Below are 18,556 nucleotides of genomic sequence, written 5' to 3' on the forward strand. Positions count from 1 at the left end.
TACTAAATAAAAATGATTTCTTCACACATCATTTTCTTTACCACAAGATGTCAACAAAGCACGTTTGTGTAATTTTTTATTCAACCGCAACACACACTTTTATCTCTGTACACAAACATTTGAGGCCCAGGAAATAGTGTAATAATATATATAATAATATATATAATATATATAATAATATATATAATATATAATATAATATATATAATATAATAATAATATAATAGAAATAACTATATTCGTCACTGTATTTATTTTTCCAGTACAAAAATAGTCACTTTTCAGTGTCATTCAGTTCACTCTGTGAACATGAAGTTCTCCTGAAAATTATTTTAAAAATATCACAGTAAAAAAACAAAAATAGTAAGCATTATCTAAACAGATGAGAGAAATGGTGTCACAACTTGATACAAGATAATACACTGTAATCAGATAGTCATATTGCTGTTTCCAAGACATGCTCTTTTTTGTACAGCTACTGTAAGAATGATTTAAACTAACACTTCAATGAGCATTTCAGCTTTCAAGTATGTTAAACTTTGATTTGTAATTTATATTTGACTTTTTGTGCCGTTTTATTCACGGAATATATTAGTTAATTGGAATCAATATATGCCATTAGACACATTTTCTTGTAAATAACAGGTCATCAACTTTGGATGGTACTGGTCATGAATGGTCCCTGCTTTGCCCATTACGGTGGCCCAAGGGGTGGGAGTGCCAAGCAGAGAGCAGCCAATGGTGCCACCAAGTGCAAACTGGTACACACAGACAATGAAAAGAATAAGGCTGTGTGTACCAGGTTGGGCTCTATTCAATCCTTATTGCTGAAATTCAGGGTTACAGTGTGAATTAAATTGAAAGACAATGTTCCTGTGTTAGCGGAGACTGCATTCACAGTAAATGCTGCATGTATCGGCGCAATCGTAAATTACCTTTACATTTATAGCGTGCAATATGTAACACTTCAGCAATAGTGGTTGAGCTTGCTGTATTCAGAAAGGCTCCTCATATGGGTGCTGTAGCAGGGAGTCAGACAACAGGGGCTCAGGCTCAGTGTAGACCACACTGGCTGGGCGTGGGACATTGGCATGGAGAGACGTAGTGCAATAGCCATTGGGCAACTTTCTGTGAGAGGGGCAGTCATACTGGGCTTGGGTTATTGTGGTCCTTGTCCCTGTAGAAACCATAGGCAGTACATGTTTGTTGTTGTGTAGTGTCCCCTGTGGAGTTGCCAGATTGGGATCTGGGGGCTGGTCACTGAATGGGGTGGCATACTCGGGCTCCAGGGGCAGGGGCTCAGTGTGCTCTAGGAGCTTTCCAGGGGTATCATAGTGGTTGAAAGTGAAGGGGACGGTGTAGCCCTCCTCCACTGTGGGCCGGAAGGTGGAGCCAAGCTTCTGCCCCCAAGCCATCACATCTGGCTCTGCATAGTCTGGGCAAGCAGAAACACAACAAACATGAATGTGTCATAGAACTAGAAGTAGTATGTGAAGCACCAGAAACCCATACAGTGGCAAGAAAAATGATATGAACCCTTTGGAATTACCTGGATTTCTGCTTAAATTGGTCATACAATTTGATCAGTCACAACAATAGACAAACACAGTCTGCTTAAACTAATAACTCAAACAATTCTAAGTTTTCATGTATTTTTTGAACACACTGTGTAAACATTCACAGTGCAGGGTGGAAAAGGTATGTGAACCCTTGGATTTAATAACTGGTTGACCCTCCTTTGGCAGCAATAACCTCAACCAAACGTTTTCTGTAGTTGTGCAGGTCTGTTCCGCAACAGTCAGGAGGAATTTTGGACCATTCCTCTTAACAAAACTGTTTCAATTCAGCAATATTCTTGGGATATCTGGTGTGAACCGCTCTCCTGAGGTCATGCCACAGCATCTCAAATCGGGTTGAGTTCAGGACTGACTGGGCCACTCCAGAAGGCGTATTTTCTTCTGTTCAAGCCATTCTGTTGCTGATTTACTTCTGTCTTTTGGGTTGTTTGGGTTGTTGTCCTGTTGCATCACCCAACTTCTGTTGATAGCCTTACAATTTCCTGCAAAAAGTCTTGATAAACTTGGGAATTCATTTTTCCGTCGATGATAGCAAGCTGTCCAGGCCCTGAGGCAGCAAAGCAGACCCAAACCACTATGCTCCCGCCACCATAATTTACAGTTGGGATAAGGTTTTGATGTTGGTGTGTTGTGCCTTTTTTTCTTCCCACATAGTGTTGTTTGTTCCTTTCAAACAACTCAACATTAGTTTAATCTCTCCACAGAATATTTTGCCAGTAGCGCTGTGGAACATCCAGGTGCTCTTTTCCGAACTTCAGACGTGCAGCAATGGGTTTTTTTGGACAGCAGTGGCTTCTTCTGTGGTGTCCTCCCATGAACACCATTCTTGTTTAGTGTTTTACGTATCGTAGACTCGTCAACAGAGATGTTAGCAGTTTCCAGAGAATTCTTTAAGTCTTAAACAGACACTCAAGGATTCTTCTTAACCTCATTGAGCATTCTGCTCTGTGTTTTTGCAGTCATCTTTGCAGGACGGCCACTCCTAGGGAGAGTAGCAACAGTGCTGAACTTTCTCCATTTATAGACCATTTGGCTTACTGTGGACTGATGAACATCAAGGCTTTTAGATATACTTTTGTAACCCTTTCCAGCTTTATGCAATTCAACAATTCTTAATCTTAGGTCTTCTGATATGTCTTTTGTTCGAGGCATCAGGCAATGCATCAGGCAATGCTTTTGTGAATAGCAAACTCACATTCTGTGAGTGTTTTATATAGGGCAGGGCAACTCTAACCAACATTTCCAATCTCGTCTCATTGACTGGACTCCAGGTTAGTTGACTCCTGACTCTAATTAGTGTTTGGAGAAGTCATAAGCCTAGGGGTTCACATACCTTTTCCAACCTACACTGTGAATTTTTAAATGATGTATTCAATATAGACAAGAAAAATACATTAATGTGTGTTATTAGTTGAAGCACACTGTGTTTGTCTATTGTTGTGACTTGGATGAAGGTCAGATCAAATTCTATGACCAATTTATGCAGAAATCCAGGTAATTCCAAAGGGTCCACATCATTTTTCTTGCCACTGTAGCTGAAGTACAGTTTAAATGTAACATCCTTAATTTCAGAAAGGGTAACAGGGGTTAAGGACTTGTCATGACAACATACCCCAGTACTGTACAAGCAGGGGTTTGGGCTCCCGAGTGTTGCTGTGGTCTAAGGCACTGCATCTCAGTGCTAGAGGTGTCTCTACAGACACCCTGGTTCGAATCCAGGCTGTATCACAACCGGCCGTGATTGGGAGTCCCATAGGGTGGCGCACAATTGGCCCAGCGAAGTCCGGGTTTGACTGGTGAGGGCCGTCATTGTAAATAAGAATTTGTTCTTAACTGACTTGCCTAGATTAAATGTTTTTCACAGTACTGGGGGTGTGTTGTCATGACAGTAGGGCTCATAAAAATACATTCAAATTAAAGTGTTGCTCTGTACTCCCTCCAGCCATGTCTTGAAAGTGCCTCCCTCATACTCAGTAGGGCTCATATCATGGGCATTGTTGAGCCCCTACAAGAGCTCTGTGGCCAAAAACAATGGCCGATCTCTAGGGACAGGGATGAGGGCTGACAGGGGAGGCCTCAGACCCTATCCCTCACCCAACCTCTGAGGGGGAGCTATTTTAATTAGAGATGCCTATAATTGTCTTAGCGACTGACCCTCTGTTCTGTTTATCACTGGCCTTCTCAGTGTAGTGCCCCTTCATCTGTGGGAGGGAGGAGGAGGCTGTGCTTCCCTGGCATGAATGCCTTTTATCCAGCTCCAATTAAAGGGTCTCTTTCAGAGCGGGCTCCGCTGACCAAAGAAAGGAATGTTTATACTGCAATTGGGAGACGGACTAAGTGAAGGGGAAGAATGGGCAGCCCATGGAGAAAGCTGTTTGCTTGTCAAGCCTGGTCTGAGCTCTGCAAACTGGCCAGCCAATTCAGGATGTGTGTGTGTGTGAGAGCGAGAGAGAGCGAGAGTACTTTGGATGAGGTTGGACTGAAAGATGGTGATGGACTCAGAGTCACAGATGGCTGGAGGGAGGGAGTTCCAGAGCCTAGGAGCAGCCCTGGGGAAGGCCCTGTCACCAAAGCTCTGGAGCTTGGACCTGGGGATGTCAAGGTGGCCTGCTGTGGTGGAACGGAGTGAGCATGTAGGTTGGTGCGGCAGGTAGCCTAGCGGTTAGAAGCGAGCCAGCAACCGGAGCGTTGCCAATTCGAATCCTAGAGGGCATTGCCTGCCGTTGTGCCCTTGAGCAAGGCACTTACCCCCCACAACGACAGCTCACCGGGCACCCAGTGTAGCAGCCCCCTGTACTTCTCTAAAACCTGTTTATGTGTCTTTCGGAGGGGTTGGGTTAAAAGCGGAAGTAAAATTTTGGTTGGACCTTGCGTGCAATTGATCAATAAAGTGATCTAAATCTTAATCTGACAGGTGAGAAGGTCTGAGAGGTAAGGGGGGGGGGGGGGGGGGGCAAGGTGGTGGTGGAGGGCTTTGTAGGTCAGAAGGAGGGTCTTGTAATCAGTGTGTTGGGAGACAGGGAGTCAGTGAAGCTGATGGAGGACAGGGGTGATGTGCTGCCAGAACTTAGTGTGGGTGAGAAGGGCTGCAGCGTTTTGAACAATTTGGAGCTTAAGGAGGGAGCTTGAGTTAAAGCCGGAGAGTAGTGAGTTGCAATAGTCAAGATGGGAGGAGATTAATGCATGTATGAGGGTTTCAGTGGCAGGAAGGGAGAGGGAGGACTTGACTTTGGCAATGTTGCAGGGGGAAGAGGGTGGAGTCCAGGATGAAGTCAGTAGTGGAGTTGCCAGCTTTGGTGAGGGTGGATTTGGTGCCTATCAAGAGGAGTTCCGTTTTATCACTGTTGAACTTGAGGAAGTTTTGTTGCATCCATGTTTTTATTGCAGAGGCAGGATTCAATGTGGGCCAGAGGCTGGTTGTGGAAGGATTTGGTGCCGAGGTAGATCTGGGTGGCGTCGGCATAGCAGTGGAAGTCAAGGTTGAAGTGACGGAGGATCTGACCAAGGTGGAGGATGTAGATAATGAAGAGTAAGGGGCCCAGCACAGAGCCCTGGAGGACACCCTGTGTAACTTCAGCTGAGTCTGAGTTGTGGCCATTGAGGGTCTGGTTTGTGAGTAATGATTGTAGCCATGACTGCGGTGCCCTCAACACCCAGACCCTGAAGCCTGGTGAGGAGGATCTGATGGCTCACTGTCAAAAGCGGCACTTAGATTGAGAATAATCAGGATGTTGAGGTCACCAGCATCAGCAGAGGTGAGGAGGTCATTGATAACTTTGAGTGCAGTTTCAGTACTGCGGCGGTGAGGGAAACCAGACTGGAAGGGCTCGATTAGCAGGTGGGTTTGGAATTGGGAGGCAGAAGTCCATTCCAGAGTCTTGGCAAGGAAGGGAATCAGGGTATAATATTCACTTTTTGGTCCACCAGCCACTGTGGCAGGTAGATAAAAAAAATATATCAGCCAATCAGATTTTTTACCAGCCAAAATATTTTTTTGTTGTTGCTAAAATTACACCAACAAAACACAAAAAAACAGATGAGCATGCTTTGCATTGTTTCTAAAACAATAAATGTATTACTAGTAAAAACTAATGTGGTATATTGTTACATTTAATTTCTTGTGACCCAAGTCTTTTAACCAAATATCACAAATTAGACAAAAATGTTATATGGTAGGGCACCTCCAGTCATATTTGTGCCTGTGAGATTGAGTCTGGCTAGTTGAAGCGTTGTCTTCTCTTCCCTAACAGTTGAAACTCAAACATAGAAAAACAAAGAGTTGGAGGGGGTTAACAGCTTTGATGTTGCGGAAGGAGAGGAGGCTTTTGTCAATGTTGTGGGGTGTGTATGAGAGAAGAGAGAAATTAAGAATATTGTGGTCAAACGTTGGGAATTGAGAAGGGTTAATATGAGTTAGGTTGAGGCTAACATAGCAGACAAGATCAAGTATCCCTTGATGTGAGTGGGAAAATTGTTGAGTAATATTGAAACAGTCCAGAACTGCAATGAGATGAATCCACGTGAATATTCATTGGCCTAGCAATAGTAAGTGGGGGGAGATGGGCATGTGTAATCCTAGCCTGTTGCCCTGGCAGGCTAGCCTGGTTCTGGATCTGTTTGTGTTGTATAGCCTAGGAGTTGGCAAAACAGTACAAACAGACATGGAACCAGGCTAGTCTTGACATGCCTCTCTCATTTCAGGATTATGACTGCTATGTCTCTGGCTCTTGGTTTACTGTTAATACATCTGGCAAATAGCAAACTATATCTGACAACTGCATGTCCTTTCTATTTTTTATTTGACTTAACCTTTATTTAAGCAGGGAGTCATGCTGAGACCACTCACTTTCGCAGATGAGCCTTCAACGAACACATCAATAAACAACCATTACACTATACATATCTATATACACATCAATTACACAATACATTAAAAGCAAACACAAAACACGAAAAGCAAAACACAATCACATGCATCAAAAACATTCTTCAGTAAAAAGGCCCTCTAAAATTTAAGGGCTTTTGAAGATCATTCCACACGCAAAAAACTAAAAGCAGATATATCTAACTCGGTGGAGAATGAAGGAATCTCCAGGGTTGGCCATCCGAGTCTGGGTCTGGTAACATAGATCTGAAGGTCTATAACGGGTTAAGGTATGGCGGACATTTATGCAAGACATATAGAGAAAAAGATTGTGATACAAGATTTTGTGTACTGAACCTATTGCCCGGAATAAATCACAATGTGCTATGATAAACTGCATCCAAAGGCTGCAATACAATGGCAACTGCCATAGTCAATAACCAGAATGAATGTTGACTGAATTATTTGTTTTCTGCTACAGTTGAAGTCGGAAGTTTACATACACTTAGGTTGGAGTCATTAAAACTCATTTTTCAACCACTCCACAGATTTCTTGCTAACAAACTATAGTTTTGGCAAGTCGATTAGGACATCTACTTTGTACATGATACAAGTAATTTTTCCAACAATTGTTTACAGACAGATTATTTCACTTATAGATCACTGTATCACAATTCCAGTGGGTCAGAAGTTTACATACACTAAGTTGACTGTGCCTTTAAAGCTTGGAAAATTCCAGAAAATGATGTCATGGCTTTAGAAGCTTCTGATAGGCTAATTGACATCATTTGAGTCAATTGGAGGTGTACCTGTGGATGTCTTTCAAGGTCTATCTTCAAACTCAGTGCCGTTTTGCTTGACATCATGGGAAAATCAAAAGAAATCAGCCAAGACCTCAGAAAAAAAAATGCTGGACCTCCACAAGTCTGGTTCATCCTTGGGAACAATTTTCAAATGCCTGAAGGTACCACGTTTCTGTACAAACAATAGTATGCAAGTCTAAACACCATGGGACCATGCAGCCGTCATACCGCTCAGGAAGGAGACGCGTTCTGTCTCCTAGAGATGAACGTACTTTGGTGCAAAAAGTGCAAATCAATCCCAGAACAACAGCAAAGGACCTTGTGAAGATGCTGGAGGAAACAGTTACAAAAGTTTCTATATCCAGAGTAAAACGAGTCCTATATTGACATAAACTGAAAGACCGCTCAGCAAGGAAGAAGCCACTGCTCCAAAACCGCCATAAAAAAGCCAGACTATGGTTTGCAACTACACATGGGGACAAAGATTGAAACCAAAAAAGGACTGTTTGACCATAATGACCATCGAGGAAAAAGGGGGAGACTTGCAAGCCGAAGAACACCATCCCAAACGTGAAGGACGGGGGTGGCAGCATCATGTTGTGGGGGTTCTTTATGCAGGAGGGACTGGTGCACTTCACAAAATAGATGTCATCATGAGAATGGAAAATTATGTGAATATATTGAAGCAACATCTCAAGACATCAGTTAAAGCTTGGTCGTAAATGGGTCTTCCAAATGGACAATGACCCCAAGCATACTTCCAAAGTTGTGGCAAAATGGCTTAAGGACAACAAAGTCAAGGTATTGGAGTGGCCATCACAAAGTCCTGACCTCAATCCTATAGAATATTTGTGGGCAGAACTGAAAAAGCGTGTGCGAGCAAGGAGGCCCACAAACCTGACTCAGTTACACCAGCTCTGTCAGGAGGAATGGGCCAAAATTCACCCAACTTTGTGGGAAGCTTGTGGAAGGCTACCCAAAACATTTGACCCAAGTTAAACAATTTAAAGGCAATGCTACCAAATACTAATTGAGTGTATGTAAACTTCTGACCCACTGGGAATGTGATGAAAGGAATTAAAACTGAAATTAGTCATTCTCTCTACTATTATTCTGACATTTCACATTCTTAAAATAAAGTGGTGATCCTAACTCACCTAAAAAAGGGTATTTCTTACCAGGATTAATTGTGAATAACTTAATTTAAATGTACAGTGAGGGACAAAAGTACGTATTTGATCCCCTGCTGATTTTGTACGTTTGCCCACTGACAAAGAAATGATCAGTCTCATTTTAATGGTAGGTTTATTTGAACAGTGAGAGACAGAACAAAAACAAAAAAATCCATAAAAACGCATGTCAAAAATGTTATAAATTAATTAGCATTTTAATGAGGGAAATAAGTATTTGACCCCTTCTCAATCAGAAAGAATTCTAGCTCCCAGGTGTCTTTTATACAGGTAAAGAGCTGAGATTAGGAGCCCACTCTTGAACGGAGTGCTCCTAATCTCAGTTTGTTACTTGTATAAAAGACACCTGTCCACAGAAGCAATCAGATTCCAAACTCTCCACCATGGCCAAAACCAAAGAGCTCTCCAAGGATGTCAGGGACAAGATTGTAGACCTACACAAGGCTGGAATTGAGTACAAGACCATCGCCAAGCAGCTTGGTGAGAAGGTGACAACAGTTGGTGCGATTATTCTCAAATGGAAGAAACATAAAATAACTGTCAATCTCCCTCGGCCTGGGGCTCCATGCAAGATCTCACCTCGTGGAGTTGCAATGATCATGAGAACGGTGAGGAATCAGCCCAGAACTACACGGGAGGATCTTGTCAATGATCTCAAGGCAGCTGGGACCATAGTCACCAAGAAAACAATTGGTAACACACTATGCAGTGAAGGACTGAAATCCTACAGTGCCCGCAAGGTTCCCCTGCTCAATAAAGCTCATATATATGCCCATCTGAAGTTTTCCAATGAACATTGAATGATTCAGAGGGCAACTGGGTGAAAGTGTTGTGGTCAGATGAGACCAAAATGGAGCTCTTTGGCATCAACTCAACTCGCCGTGTTTGGAGGAGGAGGAATGCTGCCTATGACCCCAAGAACACCATCCCCACCGTCAAACATGGAGGTGGAAACATTATGCTTTGGAGGTGTTTTTCTGCTAAGGGGACAGGACAACTTCACCGCATCAAAGGGACGATGGACGGGGCCATGTATCGTCAAATCTTGGGTGAGAACCTCCTTCCCTCAGCCAGGGCATTGAAAATGGGTCGTGGATGGGTATTCCAGCATGACAATGACCCAAAACACACGGCCAAGGCAACAAAGGAGTGGATCAAGAAGAAGCACATTGAGTTCCTGGAGTGGCCTAGCCAGTCTCCAGACCTTAATCCCATAGAAAATCTGTGGAGGGAGCTGAAGGTTCGAGTTGCCAAATGTCAGCCTCGAAACCTTAATGACTTGGAGAAGATCTGCAAAGAGGAGTGGGACAAAATCCCTCCTGAGATGTGTGCAAACCTGGTGGCCAACTACAAGAAATGTCTGACCTCTGTGATTGCCAACAAGGGTTTTGCCACCAAGGACTAAGACATGTTTTGCAGAGGGGTCAAATACTTATTTCCCTCATTAAAATGCAAATCAATACATAACATTTTTGACATGCGTTTTTATGGATTTTTGTTGTTATTCTGTCTCTCACTGTTCAAATAAACCTACCATTAAAATTATAGACTGATCATTTCTATGTCAGTGGGCAATCGTACAAAATCAGCAGGGGATCAAATACTTTTTCTCCTCACTGCAGTTGGCTAAGGTGTATGTAAACTTCCGACTTCAACTGTTTTTAACGAAAGGACCTGCTCCTATAGAAGAAACCTAATTTAATTCTTAATTTCTTAACTAATTCATCAACATCCTTTTTGAAGGACACCTTTTCGTCAATCCAGATATTTATAAATGAGGATACCAGCAACGAGGGCACCATCCAAAGTACTTATGCATCAGATACATTTTTACTTGATTTGGAAAATAACATATACTTGGTTTTACCGGCATTAAGTTCCAATTTCAGTTCAACAAAGGCTTTCTGCAGGACAGTAAAGGCCGATTGAAGATTCACTAGAAGTTGACGGAACATCCATTCATTCCAACTAGAGGCTGGGAGAAGGTTAGGCAGTCAACTGGCTGACCAGGATCAATTAAACCACCATTTTGTTCAAATAAAAAGCCTGCCGAGATAAAATGCCGATTGAAAGCATCACTTGTCTCATTTTTCTCAGTAATGATGCCAGAGTCTGACACAACTTGCTTCGGCAGGGAAAGAGAGGAATTTCCACGCTTCAGTCCATTAACTGTTTTCCAAAATGTTTACAAATCACCAACAAGGTCTGAGATAAAACTTTGAAATCTAGGTAATTTCTCTTTCTTGATTGAGGAATTGCCTTGAAACTATACCTATCAGCTACAGTCAGTTTTTCTAGCCTTGGCCCCTGGATTTATCATCATAGCAAGATCAGAAAGTTCTATAGAGAACCAAGGATTTGTTCTACTTTTTACTCTAAGGCATTTAAAGGAAGAATGTTTGTCTGCCAGAGAGATAAAATAGAACAATTCTAGAACTAATTCAGGGTCAGGCATGCAGCTGATAGAGGAAAGGTCAGAGTAAGACATATCATGAAGAAAAGCTTAAGGGTATATACCCAGCCTCACTGGCATGCTCATTTGAAAAGGCTGGGTTGTTTGTACATTCTTACCATTGAGAGGAGGGTTGGGTAAAGCATCATGGACACTCCGCTCTAGAGGGTAGGAGATAAGCTCAGAGTCAGAGCAGGGGAGGCTCTTCTCCTGGAAACTCTGAGAGGCTGCTGGACAGACAAAAACACTTTCAGAGAGGTCCTGGAAGAGTAGTAAGGGTAAAACAACAGTGAGCAATGCGCAAGAATACCTTTGGGTAAGGAAAACTTTTTCATATGTGCAGCTTTTTTCCTAAAAAAGACAAGACAAATCAAATTAAATCGAACTACACCATAATGATTTATCATAACATTGCCAAAATGTGTCAGAATAACACTGGAAAGTATGTGGACACTTGTGTTATCTGGGCGTTTGTTGGCAGCTAAGGACCAGATTCTCAGATCTGGTCTAGCCGACATCCGCATAGCAGTGTCGGAGATGGCAGCGGTGTCTGAGGTGAATTTAACACGAGTCGGATGGGTGTGGCTTCGTAACAATGACCACACTAGCAGCCGCTCACCGCTTTGACAGCTCTAACGCAGTTACACCTCCGACAGCTATTGAGCTATTGCCGGTTAACACTTGATCCGATTGAAACTGATTCAAATATCAAGCATTGGGAGGATAGCCAGTGAGTGGGTGTTGGACTGCTAACTACATTTGGTATAGTGTTACAATACCTTCTATTCCACCAGACTCCAGCCAACAGACAACTGACACACAGGATCAGTCCGAGAACCACGCCCACCGCAACTATCACTGGCTGATTGGAGCCTGCAGGGCACAGGAGGAGTCATTAGCATGCTAGGCTGAAGGGTCAGCACAACAAACAATCACTGCTGAAGAAAGGCCAGCTTTAAACTATCATTTAGCTATGTGCTTTATATCAATGTGAAGGAAGTCCAGTGTCAAGCAAATAAGCAATCTAACTTCAAAATCGATACTGTCGTACAACCATTTTTACAGCTGTTATAAAAGGCATGGTGGCCCCAAGGCTTATTCCGATCAATCAAGTACAATTTAAATTCCTCAAACTGCTGCAGTTCAAATTGAAAAACATAAAGTACTTTAAAAAACCCTAGAGTCAATGCCTGCATCCGTGTGTAAATCTAATTGCCACAACACAAAAATCCCTATCAAAATCCATCTGTTTAGGCTAGGAAAGATGACTTACGATGGTGTTCTCCATTTTGCTCTACGGCCCCCACAAGCTTCACGAGACTCGTCGGAAGTCGGTACTACTGATCTGTATATTGCCTTGAATTGCCTCTGTTTTGCCATGTATGAATACGTTATTCAATGCGTTTTTATGGGCTCATAGCAGCAGGGCCAAATTAAATGTTTAATCAAATAATCACATTTATATTTTTTATACCTAATCTCCTAAAATTCAAACTCAAATAGAAAAATGGTCCCTGAAAGGATTAGACTTTTAGGGGTTTGAACACATTAGGTACATACTCAGGCTTGAGTCCTTTATGATAACAGGGCCCTCTGTGGGGACTGGATTGAGATGAGGTGTTGTGCTAACATCAACTTTTAAGGATGGAGATCCTATAGAGAGAGTTGGAGGATATGATATGAATGGCATCCAGCATACAAGCTACATTCGCTCTTGCTGATGCCACAATTGCAATTTACCATACAATATAATGGAGAGTTTATTCTAGTGGCACAGCTGCTAAGAGCATGTAGTATTCACATCTTCTAGACTCTTTTTATCTGGAATGTATGGTTGAGCCTTACCCCCAGCGGAGCGAGGCCTGGGGTGGATCTTGGGGAGAGGACAGCCCAGGACCTGGACGTGTGCCGAGGCCCTACCTTGCCAGCTCTGGGGCTGCAGCCGGAGGTACCGGACTACCACCGGAGGAAACAGGCTATTGAGAACCCTCAGATGACCATCAGAGTGGGCTTCAAACACCTACAGGCCAAGAAGAGTGACATTAACTAAGCTAGTTCTCTTAGATGACTAACAGCACTTCCCTGTTCTACGGCCTCCCAGTCTCTGTTTGCTCAGCGCAGCTAGGAAATCTTAGCACAGATAGGAAATTGATCAGTAAATGTTGAAGAAAACATTGCAGGCAGCGTACCTTTTTCTCTCTGCTGAGAGCAGCTTTGTAGACTTTCCAGTTGTGGCGGTCTTTGCTAAAAAGGAGAACGTAAGATTCGATGTAGAAGTCAGCCGATCCCCTTGTTATTATTCCTGGGAAAACACAGCGTGTCTTTTTCAACACTCCAGACCACATTCATAATAGGCTACACACGGATTGTTTGGCAAATCTAACTAGAAGTTAGCCTATCAACATCACAGCTGGAACTGGAATTTTTTTTCATCCAATGAATAGAGTTTTGAAATCAGCAAAATAGTATTTTGAGTTCAATGAAAAAAACAGCGGTTTCTATCTTCATATTTTCATTTTAATAACAACTCAATGCTAATTATAGTGGATGTAGTAAATTAGACTCCTATTTTGGCCATGAGGGGAGAAGAACATCACCTCAAACTTTCACTGACCTGTGACACTGCTCTTGTCTGTAAGCTCTAGCTCCAGCCAGGGCTCCCGGTCACTACCGTCCGATGCCCAGGGTAGTAACTGTCCCTCTGCATCCATGTTCTTAGGGGACCATAATACAAGCTGCCCCAGTCTGTTCACTTCTCTCCAGATGGAAGATGCATTGAAACCAGACACAGTCAGTTCATCATTACACTCTGTTGGAGAGGAGAGGCAAGAAAAGAGTTGAAGTGACAGGAACAGGGCCAGCTCTAGCTTTTTCGGGGCCCTAAGCATCTTGCGGAAAAACATTTTACTAGCATCCCTTTTGACAGTGGAGAGAAAAATGTATGTTTTAAAGTTCATTTCCTGCAATTCTACACATTTTACTAAGGGAGGGAGATTTTCTTTTTACAGTTTTAAAGCACATTCCTGCAATTATTTTTATGACTTATTCCATGTTAATATGATATCTGAGTGAGAATGACTAACAAAATCAATGGTGCGTGTCCGGTCGGATTTCGGACATGATTACTACAAGTTTAGTTAGCTGGCTAGACTTACTGCCAAATGAAAAAATTGTTAGTTGACATGGCTAATTGAGTGACTGACTGATAAAACAAAATAAAAACTGCAGATGCACAACCACATTTCAAAATTGCACCTGGTGGCCCTAAGCGACCGCTTATGTCGCTTATAACTGGAACCGGCCCTGCAGAGGAAGATAACTTGCAATAATGACTTGAACAGCTAATTTAGTCTGGCATTATATCTCCTGGTTCCGCTTACCTTTGGTGAAGACCAGCTTCTTTTCAGACAGTGATCCCCTGTCAAAACAACAATGTTCATGAATGGCATCCCTGCATACCACAAGCAAGAGCGGATCCATATACAGTAAGTGGCCCACATTTCAGCTACCCAATAACACCTACAGAGGTCCTGGAGTGCTGATTAGATTACATTACATGAAACAGATTATATGAAATGTTACCTTTCTGAATACAGCAAATATTAACACAGTGTGTCATCATGAATAATGAATACGCATCCCTTTCTCCCAAACCAATATGATGTGGATAGAAACATACATCTTGGACAGAATGCCGTTGGCAAAGCTGGACTCATAAAGCGTGAGGCTCCTCCCACGGGTCACAGTGATCCGTCCTCCTAGGTTGTCTGACACCACCCCGGCATGGATCGCAGCTTTGCACAAGACTGACGTCTGAGTGGGGTGGGGGAATGTGTGTGTGTGTTTGTGAGAGAGATTGAGAGAGAGAATAAGAGAAAGATAACAAATAGTTTCAATAAACTATTGCAGCTCTCCACTGTTTAGCCTTCCTCGTGTGGCCCAGTACAACCGATGTCATTATCACAAGGCTGAGTTGATGAGGAAGTGAAACTGGAGCTGAGGCAGTATACTCACATCTCTGTAACCCTGCTCAGAGTGACCACATATGTCCCCCGTCACGTCCTTACACCCAGCAGGACAGTACACACTGGAGAAGAGGAGTCACGTGTCACAGAGGTCCACCATTTCACACACAGTTTCTCTATAGCCATATGTAAATAAATTCCTCAACGAGCCTGTAAAGACAAAATGTAGTTCACAGCAAAAACAACACTGAGAAGTGACTACTGAAATAGCCAGAGTTGTCCACTTACCTAAACTGCTGAGAGATAAAATGTGTTCCTCTCTGTCGACACGAAATGAGACCTGGTATTGAAATCAAATAGAATATGGGTTTGTAAACAAACAAAACAAAAAACATCTGTCCACTCTCAGGATAATTCTAAGGAACTTCGCAATAGACGGGTGAGTAAACACAAACAGACAGGCACACACATACATGCACATATACAGACGCACATACACTATACACACGCACGTACAGTGGACTTGTGATTGTTACTGTAGATGTGACTAAGTATTTTGTCTTCTGTGTTAACGTGACAGAGTGCAATTTTGTGGCACTGGCTCCAGACATAGCTGCATTTCATAAACAACTGAGTAAATAACAGGAAACAGGGATATGCAAACCACTTTAGCACAAATTGGAGAAACAAAAATCTTTAAACGCACACTATTTGTGGCTGTAAATTGGGTTAAAGGTCATTTTATGACCCCAAAAAATATCAATGCACACATCGCTAATTGTCACACTGGTATAAATGAGTCGGGAGACAGGCGCAGGAATGCGTAATCATTTTTTAAATTAAGCCCCAAATTACGGCGTGCAGTGTAAAGGCACGGTGACGAAGACCAAACAAACACGTCACAAAAACACAGGGCTGAAACCCCGCAAAAAGAGCGAGGAGTACCTTGAATAAATAACTAGCGCACAATGATGAGACCCGCAATCATCTGCGCAATCCACAAGGGCACGAAAGCCCAAAACACACAGCACAGGTACTCCCACGCACTAACAGACATAGTAACAATAATCGACAGCACCATGGTGAACAAAGGGCACATATATACAAATACAATCAGTGAGAATAGGGGCCAGGTGTGCGCAAATGAAAGTTCCAGAGGGATTCGTGACACTAATTCTACTATCAATGAGGCAACAATGTCAAGTCAAAACATCTCCTTCTTTTGGGAATGATTTTCACAAGTATGTGGTACATTTTTACAATTTGAAGCACAAAATTCAAAACAGATAATCAAAAAGGCTCATGTTTCAAAACTCTAAGCACATGTTCAGTTGACTGATTACAACAGACACATTCACAAAGTCACTTGTTTACTGCACCAAATCACTCATTTAGTTTGGACACATATTCAATCTAAGTATTGTATCTGCTTTTCAAAATGCAATATTCAGTTCACATTTGATATGATTTTCTTGTAATTTGTTAACAATACAATACAGCAGCGACTCTTCCTGGGGTCCTGCAAAATTAAGGTAGTTCTACAATTTTAAAAACATTACAATACATTCACAACAGATTTAACAACACATTAAGTCTGTGCCCTCAGGCCACTACTCTACTACCATATATCTACAACACAAAATCCATGTGTACATGTGTGTATAGTTGTATGGTATCATGTCTCTGTATGCATGTGTCTGTGTCTGTGTTTGTGTCACTTCACAGTCCTCGCTATTCCATAAGTTGTATTTTTATTTGTTAAAAAAAAAAATATATGTTTACTGCTTGCATGAGTTATTTGATGTGGAATAGAGTTCCATGTAGTCATGGCTCTATGTAGTACTGTACGCCTCCCATAGTCTGTTCTGGACTGTGAAGAGACCTCTGGTGGCATGCCTTGTGGGGTATGCATGGGTGTCCGAGCTGTGTGCCAGTAGTTCAAACAGACAGCTTGGTGCATTCAAAAAATACTCACAAATACTTGTAGTGATGAAGTGAATCTCTCCTCCACTTTGAGCCAGGAGAGATTAACATGCATATTATTACTGTTAGCTCTCGTACATTCAAGGGCCAGACGTGCTGCCTTGTTCTGAGCTAATTGCAATTTGTGCAATGTGCGACAAAACTAGGGCCTGTAGGACCTGCCATGTTGATAGTGCTATTAAGAAGGAACAGCAGCACTTTATTATAGACAGACTTCTCCTCATTTTAGCTGCCGTTGTATCAATATGTTTTGACCATGACAGTCGACTTGCTCAATTTCCACATTATTCATTAGAAGAGTTGAGGTTTAGGGTTTAGTGAATGATTTGTCCCAAATCCAATGTTTCTTCACAGATTTTCCGAGGTGATTAAAGATGAGCTTGCAGCCAGGGAGCTGCCCATGGATCTCGACTCCCTCATAGCCTAGACCATCCGGAACGTAGAAGGGAGAGTGGGTCTGTTCCCTGTCGCCCTTGCTCGTCCTCAAATTCCAACTCGACTCCAAGGAATCGCGGAAATCCCCGAAGTCTACATTTCCAAGAGAATCCGGTGTCACCCGAGTTCCCTCGGAGATCACAGAGGGCTGTCGACTAGCCTCCTCCGGAGCCCATGCAACTGGGCAGGGCTAGATTGTCTCCTGCTGAGTGCTTACATAGACTGAACATCAAGAGCTGTCTGTATTGTGGAGCTACGGGACACTTCTTATTTAGCTGCCCATTAAAAGACCAGGCTCATCAGTAGGTACGAGTACACTCGTAACCCCCTATGCTACCCTGTTGTGGTGAGACCAGTCCAAATTCATCCGGGTGCTCATTGACTCTGGGGCTGACGAGACCTTTATGGACACTACCCTTGTGTCAGAGCTGGGTATCTCCGCTCAACCCCTTTCCATCCCGATGGACGTTAGAGCGCAGGATGGGCGCTCTATTGACAGAGTCACCCACAATATGGTTCCTATCAACCTGTGAGTGTCAGGCAACCACAGTGAGGCAATGCAGTTTCTGCTCCTGGAGTCTCCTCATGTACCCATGGTTTTGAGGTTTTAATGGCTCCAGAGGAACAATCCCCTAATCGACTGGGCTACGTCTTCCATCATGGGTTGGAGCCCATTTTGCCATGCACATTGTCTGAAGTCGGCACAGCCTGCCCCAGGACATCTTCCTGCGGGCTTGGGTAAAGCCTTGGATCTCTCCGCCATTCCCGCAGAGTACCAGGACTTACGGGAGGTTTTCAACTCTGGCCGCTCCACATCTCTTCCTCCACATTGGCCCTACGACTGGGCAATCGACCTTCTCCCCGGCCCTGCACCGCCTCGGGGGAGACTTTATTCCCTGTCGTGTCCGGAGACCAACGCGATGGAGGGGTACAATGAGGACTCTTTCGCAGCAGGGATTATGTGTCCCTCTGTCTCCCCCCCCCCCCCAGCGCAGAGTTCTTCTTTGTGGAGAAGAAGGACAAGACCGTGTATCGACTACCGGGGCCTTAATGACATTATGGTTAAAAACTGTTACCCGCTACCACTCATCTCCTCAGCTTTCGAGACTTTCCAGGGAGTGGTCATCTTCTCCAAGTTGGACCTTCCAAACACCTACCATTAGGTTTGGTTACGGGAAGGAGACGAGTGGAAGACAGCCTTTAACAAGACTGTGGGCACTACTAGTACCTGGTGATAACATTCGGACTGACCAACGCTCCCACAGTGTTCCAGGCCCTTGTCAATGA

General features: G+C 43.2%; 1 protein-coding gene across 2 annotated transcripts in view; it reads right to left on the minus strand.

Annotated features, from left to right (window-relative positions):
- Positions 1 to 212: 212 nt before the first annotated feature.
- The window catches only part of LOC139395222 (discoidin, CUB and LCCL domain-containing protein 1), a 29,852-nt gene continuing 11,508 nt past the window's right edge, over positions 213 to 18,556 (minus strand). Inside the window, exons 4-15 of one of the 2 annotated variants that reach the window (XM_071142880.1) lie at positions 15,140 to 15,191; positions 14,901 to 14,973; positions 14,566 to 14,699; positions 14,267 to 14,304; positions 13,501 to 13,695; positions 13,076 to 13,188; positions 12,732 to 12,906; positions 12,447 to 12,539; positions 11,666 to 11,759; positions 11,197 to 11,237; positions 11,006 to 11,113; positions 213 to 1,435 (exon numbers count right to left, since the gene is read on the minus strand). In XM_071142880.1, the coding sequence (XP_070998981.1) occupies positions 996 to 1,435; positions 11,006 to 11,113; positions 11,197 to 11,237; positions 11,666 to 11,759; positions 12,447 to 12,539; positions 12,732 to 12,906; positions 13,076 to 13,188; positions 13,501 to 13,695; positions 14,267 to 14,304; positions 14,566 to 14,699; positions 14,901 to 14,973; positions 15,140 to 15,191 (1,556 nt within the window). In that variant the 3' untranslated portion in view covers positions 213 to 995. Of the gene's footprint in view, positions 1,436 to 11,005; positions 11,117 to 11,196; positions 11,238 to 11,665; positions 11,760 to 12,446; positions 12,540 to 12,731; positions 12,907 to 13,075; positions 13,189 to 13,500; positions 13,696 to 14,266; positions 14,305 to 14,565; positions 14,700 to 14,900; positions 14,974 to 15,139; positions 15,192 to 18,556 lie in introns of both variants that reach the window. The other variant, XM_071142872.1, reaches the window with a different exon arrangement.

Source organism: Oncorhynchus clarkii, chromosome 3 (assembly GCF_045791955.1).
Source record: "Oncorhynchus clarkii lewisi isolate Uvic-CL-2024 chromosome 3, UVic_Ocla_1.0, whole genome shotgun sequence".
NCBI classification, from domain to species: Eukaryota; Metazoa; Chordata; class Actinopteri; order Salmoniformes; family Salmonidae; genus Oncorhynchus; species Oncorhynchus clarkii.